At 44.8% G+C, this 6,364-nt stretch overlaps 1 protein-coding gene across 4 annotated transcripts in view; it reads left to right on the top strand.

The window, feature by feature from the left end:
• The first annotated feature begins 633 nt into the window (after positions 1-633).
• slc35b3 (solute carrier family 35 member B3) overlaps positions 634-6,364 on the top strand; it is a 45,992-nt gene continuing 40,261 nt past the window's right edge. For 3 of the 4 annotated variants that reach the window (XM_043688591.1, XM_043688590.1, XM_043688592.1), the window contains exons 1-3: positions 634-740; positions 1,824-2,082; positions 2,254-2,375. In XM_043688591.1, coding sequence (XP_043544526.1) covers positions 667-740; positions 1,824-2,082; positions 2,254-2,375 — 455 coding nt within the window. In that variant the 5' untranslated portion in view covers positions 634-666. Of the gene's footprint in view, positions 741-1,324; positions 1,529-1,823; positions 2,083-2,253; positions 2,376-6,364 lie in introns of those variants that run through there. The other variant, XM_043688593.1, reaches the window with a different exon arrangement.

Genomic DNA, 6,364 nt, shown 5'->3' with positions numbered 1-6,364 from the left:
GCCCCACAATCTACAGTGGATGCTGGATCTGCTTTTCATTGGAAATCTGAGACAGATAAACAAAGATATTAAGGGATATAGGCCAAAGACGGGCCACAAATCAGTCAGCATCTGGCGGAATGGTGGACAAGCTTGAAGGGCTGAATGGCCTACCCCTGTTCCTATGTCTTCAGGATTAAAGATTGTTTGACTATGGTTCCATGGTTGGTTAGTACAGGGCACAAACAGCCCCATTCAAGGCAGGTGGTCCTTAAAGGGGTGAGTTAGGTTTTCTTGGAAGATTATGCACTTCCTCCAATACTCTCGACAATTCCCAACTGAGGTCCCGTGAATAAGCCTTCCTGAATAAAGTATTTCTATTTGGCCCATCTCTGACCTCTCTAGGATACTTTAAGAGTGACTCAAAAGTGTTTCTGTAGTCCTCCAAGGAGTTCCACATCGTGACCGAACACAAGTGTACAGCAAGTGGCAATATGACAGCAAACGCACATTGAACTTGCAACATAACAATTGACACAAAATGAATTAACAAGCCAGAATCACCTGCTCTTATCTTTCAGGAAGTTGACGAAATAAACGCCCTGAATAAATAGCCACTGCTCAGACTGTAAAACTCATTCCTTATGAAGGGCTCATGCCCGAAACGTCGATTCTCCTGCTCCTCGGATGCTGCCTTCTCCAGCATCTGCAGTTCTCACTTTCTTCGACATAAAGGCAATGGCTAACACTGAGACTCCCAGGTAAAAAAACATGATAGTGCTATTCGTTAATAATTTGAATGCCTAACAACGATGCACAGTGCAAAATCCATGTATGTTTATATTGCCACCTCGGATCGTCTGTTTGAGACAAATTTCGAGAATGCTACTTCGAGACTCTGCCATGTCATATTGCATTGCATCACCGGAATGGGCGATTTAGAGTAAATAAGTTACAGAATATTGCTACCTTTATATTGGAATCTCAATTCGGTGATTCTGTCCTGAAAAATGTTTCCAAATGGCTTTATTGACTGGTATTACCCCTTTTGTTAAAAAAAATCGCACTTCGAGCTTCTTGCCCTGATTCTTGGGCATCTGGCAGCACTGAAGAGGTGCTCCCGGTGTCCAACATCCTTGGGTAGGGAGATCACTGAATCCAGTCCCTGCAGTGGGTTCAGTCCCGAACCATCGGGAGAAGCTGAGCGCATCGTTTCCTAAAGCTAACTATCGTGATACGAACTAACAACAAGCGCCTTCAAAGACTCAACCTGTGGAGTTCAGGGTGAGATGGGAGAACGAATTTCGATGACAATGAGGGGGTCCAACAATTGCTGATACCCCCTCCCCGTGCGACACCGACAAGTTCGCACGGAACTTTCGGGGCGAAAGCCGAAGAGCCACGCAGTGTCCGAGCTACTGCGCAGGCGCAACGGCCGTTTCAAATCCCGCCCACTCACTGTGGGCTGCGGGGTGACCAAATGGGGCGGGGTTGTGCGCACGGACGGTGAGGTTTGCCCCGCCCCTCCCGCTGCCGTCAACACGAATTGGTCAGTGGGTGGGAGGACTGCGCGCGTGCGCACGAGCGGCCGTGGCGATGACAGTTGGCAGGTGGTGGGGGAGGGGAAGTGAGGCCTATAACCCGGACCTGGATCGTGCATCTATGGTACCGGTTTGTAATGATGAATAAAGATCGATGATATCAGAGTGGGGGAGAACGACAATTACAATGATGATAAGAATAATGAAGCAGTGATCCTGTGGGGGGTCATTTCACGATTTCCTTCTCCGGTGCCGGTTTGTGTTTTTTTTTCTCTCTCTGTTTATCAGATTTATTTTAAACAGTTTGCCGGCCGGCCAGCGCTCCCGCTGCGGCGACTGGTGGCAGCGGCTTCTGCTGCAGGAGGGGGAAGCAATGAGTGGATCCAGGAAATACATCTCCATCAGCGTGCCCGATAAACCCGACTCCATGTCCCCGCATATCAAGTCGGCGGAGGAGCTGCGGGTGATTGGCTTAAACCTGAGCGACTTCTCCAGGACCGTGCAGTTCCTCATCTGTGTGTCCGGAGTCTTCATCTTCTATCTCATCTACGGATACCTGCAGGCCAGTGTTTCATTTGCATGTTTTGTTTTATTTTTAAAATATGTCCACCTACAATAAACGTGCCATCTTTTGAAATTGTTATTGATCACTCCCATAATTGTAAACGCAGAACGACACAAAAATGCTTTCGGAATTTGTTGCACTCCCTGAAATTAATCTTGGGTTTTACAGGAGCTCATCTTCTCTGTGGAAGGCTTCAAACCGTTCGGTTGGTACCTCACTCTGGTACAGTTTGCTTTCTACTCCACCTTCGGCCTGATCGAACAGCAGCTCACGCAGGACAAGAGGAGGAGGTAATTTATGGTCGGTGATTGTTTGTTTGTCTTCGACGCATGTGGTAATCCCTTTTGCAATTTTATTCAACAGTCCCTACCAAGCAATTTATGAGTGAGACTTGATGAGATTTTGAAGGGGAAAAACTTGTTATTCTAACCCTGTGTAATCATTTACGTGCTGTATCCAAGTGTTCACAGCTAACCATCTCTTCAAATCTAATCTAAAAATCTGGAGGTGGTCCGGTGCGATCAGATGAAATGCCCATTTGCTGTGTTAATTAGTAAACAGCAGCCACAGTTATGCTTTGAATGTCTTGGGACAGATCAGAACTGCGCATTCAATATTGATTTACTGTACATTTTTTTTATTTTACCTAGAGAATGCAAATCCATGGTACCAAGCAAGAATTTAAGGCGACTACTCCATAATTTAATCTGTAGAGGTCACACTCCTTGGTAATATGCAGTATTGTTTGTCTGTGTTTCTGCAAAAGGGTAAGAGGTTTGTACTGAGGCCAAGAGGTGGAGGCTGGCCGAATGAGGGTCCTAGCTTGTTCTGAACTTGTTTAACATACTTACTTTGGTAGACAATAGGTGCAGGAGTAGGCCATTCTGCCCTTGGAGCCTGCACCACCATTCAATATGATCATGGCTGATCATCCTTAATCAGTATCCTGTTCCTGCCATATCTCCATAACCCTTGATTCCACAATCCTTGAGAGCTCTATCCAACTCTTTCTTCAATGAATCCAGAGACTGGGCCTCCACTGCCCTCTGGGGCAGAGCATTCCACACAGCCACCACTCTCTGGGTGAAGAAGTTTCTCCTCAGCTCTGTCCTAAATGGTCTACCCCGTAGTTTTAAGTTGTGTCCTCTGGTTCAGCACTCACCCATCAGCGGAAACATGTTTCCTGCCTCCAGAGTGACCAATCCTTTAATAATCTTTTATGTCTCAATCGGATTCCCTCAGTCTTCACTCCAGGGTATACAAACCCAGTCGCTCCAGTCTTTCAGCGTAAGGTAATCCCGCCATTCCAGGAATTGACCTCGTGAACCTACGCTGCACTCCCTCAATAGCCAAAATGTCTTTCCTCAAATTTGGAGACCAGAACTGCACACCGTACACCAGGTGTGGTCTCACCAGGGCCCTGTACAGCTGCAGAAGAACCTTTTTTGCTTCTGTACTCAATCCCTCTTGTTATGAAGGCCAGCATGCTATTAGCCTTCTTCACTACCTGCTGTACCTGCATGCTTACCTACATTGACTGGTGTACAAGAATACCCAGATCTCTGTGTACTGCCCCTTTATCTAAATTGATTCCATTTAGGTAGTAATCTGCCTTCCTGTTCTTGCCACCAAAGTGGATAATCATACATTTATCCACATTAAACTGCATCTGCCATGCATCTGCCCACTCACTTAACTTGTCCAGGTCACCCTGTAATCTCCTAACATCCTCCTCACATTTCACCCTGCCACTCAGCTTTGTATCATCAGCAAATTTGCTAATGTTATTGCTGATACCATCTTCTATTTCATTAACATATATTGTAAAAAGCTGCAGTCCCAGTACTGGGCCCTGCGGTACCCCACTGGTCACTGCCTGCCATTCTGAAATGGAGCCGTTTATCACTACTCTTTGTTTCCTATCAGCCAACCAACTTTCAATCCAAGTTAGTACTTTGCCCCCAATACCATGTGCCCTAATTCTGCTCACTAACCTCCTATGTGGGACTTTATCAAAAGCTTTCTGAAAGTCCAGGTACACTACATCTACTGGATCTCCCTCGTCCATCTTCAGAGTTACATCCTTCCAGAAGATTAGTCAAGCATGATTTCCCCTCCATAAATCCATGCTGACTCTGACCTATCTTGTTACTACTATCCAGGTGTGTCGTAATTTCATCCTTTATAAGACTCCAGCATCTTTCCCACCACTGAGGTCAGACTAACTGGTCTATAATTTCCTGTTTTCTCTCTCCCACCTTTCTTAAAAGGTGCAAAGCCTGCCATTCAATAAAACAGGGTTTGTTCCAAGGAACATAGGTAATTTTCCATGCTTCCCATTGCTTAAACCAAGAATGTCTGTCTGCTGGTAGATCTTGGTCTGGAGAATTACTTCATGGAGATGAAAGGTGAATTAACAGGTCAGTGTGGAGTGGTGATTGAGGCACAGCAATTACCTTTTAGAACTGGCAGAATTACTTTGGATTACCTTGCTGAAACACTGATTAGTTTGATAATGTCATTGAACTATATCGTAGAATTGTATCTTATGATTCAGAGGCAGTCTAACAAATTTGATTAATATTTTTGAAGGGAGGACCAGGAAATTAGATGAAAGTAGTACAGAAAACATTGGTTACATGAACTTTAGCAAGCCCTTTGACAAGGGACTGCATGGTGGGTTATTGAGTAAGGTTAAATCTCACAGGATCCAGGGAGAGATGGCCAATTGGATACAAAATTGGTGTGATGGTAGATGACAGAAGGCTGTTTTTTCAGACTAGAGGACTGTGATCAGCAGTGTGCCAGAGGAATCATTGCTGGGTCCATTGTTTTTCATCATTTATATAAACAATTTGTCTGAGAATTTAGGAGTTATGGTAGTAAGTTTGGCAATGAAATTAAGATTGGTGGTATGGTGAAGGATGAAAGAGGTTATCTGGGAATGCAGCGAGATCTTGATCAACTGGGCCAGTGAGCTGAGGATTGGCAGATGGGGAGGGGATGGTGTAGTGGTATTATCACTGGACTGTTAATCCAGAGACCCAGGTAATGTTCCAGGGACCTGGGTTTGAAGCCCACCATGGCAGATGTGGAATTTGAATTCAATTTTTAAAGTCTGGAATTAAGAGTATAATGATGACCATGAATCCATTGTCAATTGTTGGAAAAGCCCATCTGGTTCACTAATGTACTTTAGGGAAGGAAACTGTCATCCTTACCTGGCCTGGTCTACATGTGACTCCTGACCCACAGCAATGTGGTTGACTCTTAACTACTCTCTAGGCAAGTAAGAATAGGCAATAAATTATGGTCTAACTAATGACACCCACATCCCATGAAAGAATTAAAAAAGAAAGTTTAATTTAGATAAATGCAAAGTGTTGCATTTTGTTAAAGCAAACCAGGGCAGGACTTACACAGTCGATGGTAGTGCCCACAGGACTATTATAGAACAAAGAGACCTAGGGGTACAGGTTCATAGCTCTGTGAAAATGGAGTCACAGGTAGAGAGGACAGTGAAGAAAGCTTTCAGCATGCTAGCACTCATTGGTCAGAGCATGGAGTTTAGGAGATGGGATATCTTGTGCAACTGTATAAGACATTGGTGAGACCACATTTGGAGTACTGCATATAGTTCTGGTTGCCCTGCAATAGAAGGGATATTATTAAACTGGAAAGAGTGCAGAAAATATTTACTAGGATGCCACCTGGACTGGAAAGTTTAGTTATAAGTAGCGGTTAGATAGTCTGGGATGACTTTTTTTTTTCCCCTGCAGTGTAGGAGCATGAGGGGTGACTTTTGTAGAGATTATATAAAATCATGAGAGGTATAGATAAGGTAAGTAGCAGACAGTTTATCCCCATGATAGGGGAGTCTAAAACTAGAGGGCATTGGTTTAAGGTGAGAAGAGAGAGATACAAAAGGGTCCAGAGGGGCAATATTTTCAGTCTGGTGAGTGTCTGGAACAAGCATCCTGAGGTAGTGGTGGAAGTGAGTACAATTTCGTCATTTAAGAAACATTTAGACAGGTACGTGGATGGGAGGGTGTGGAGGAAAATGGACTAAATGCAGCTGAAAATGTGTTGCTGGAAAAGGTCAGGCAGCATCCAAGGAGCTGGAGAATCGACGTTTCGGACATGAGTCCTTCTTCAGGAATGAGGAAAATGTGTCCAGCAGGCTAAGATAAAAGGTAGGGAGGAAGGACTTGAGGGAGGGGCATTGGAAATGCGATAGGTGGAAGGAGGTTAAGGTGAGGGTGATAGGCCGGAGTGGGGG

The sequence above is a fragment of the Chiloscyllium plagiosum genome, chromosome 4, assembly GCF_004010195.1.
Source record: "Chiloscyllium plagiosum isolate BGI_BamShark_2017 chromosome 4, ASM401019v2, whole genome shotgun sequence".
Classification (NCBI taxonomy): Eukaryota; Metazoa; Chordata; class Chondrichthyes; order Orectolobiformes; family Hemiscylliidae; genus Chiloscyllium; species Chiloscyllium plagiosum.
This window is presented reverse-complemented; position numbering and strand designations above follow the sequence as displayed.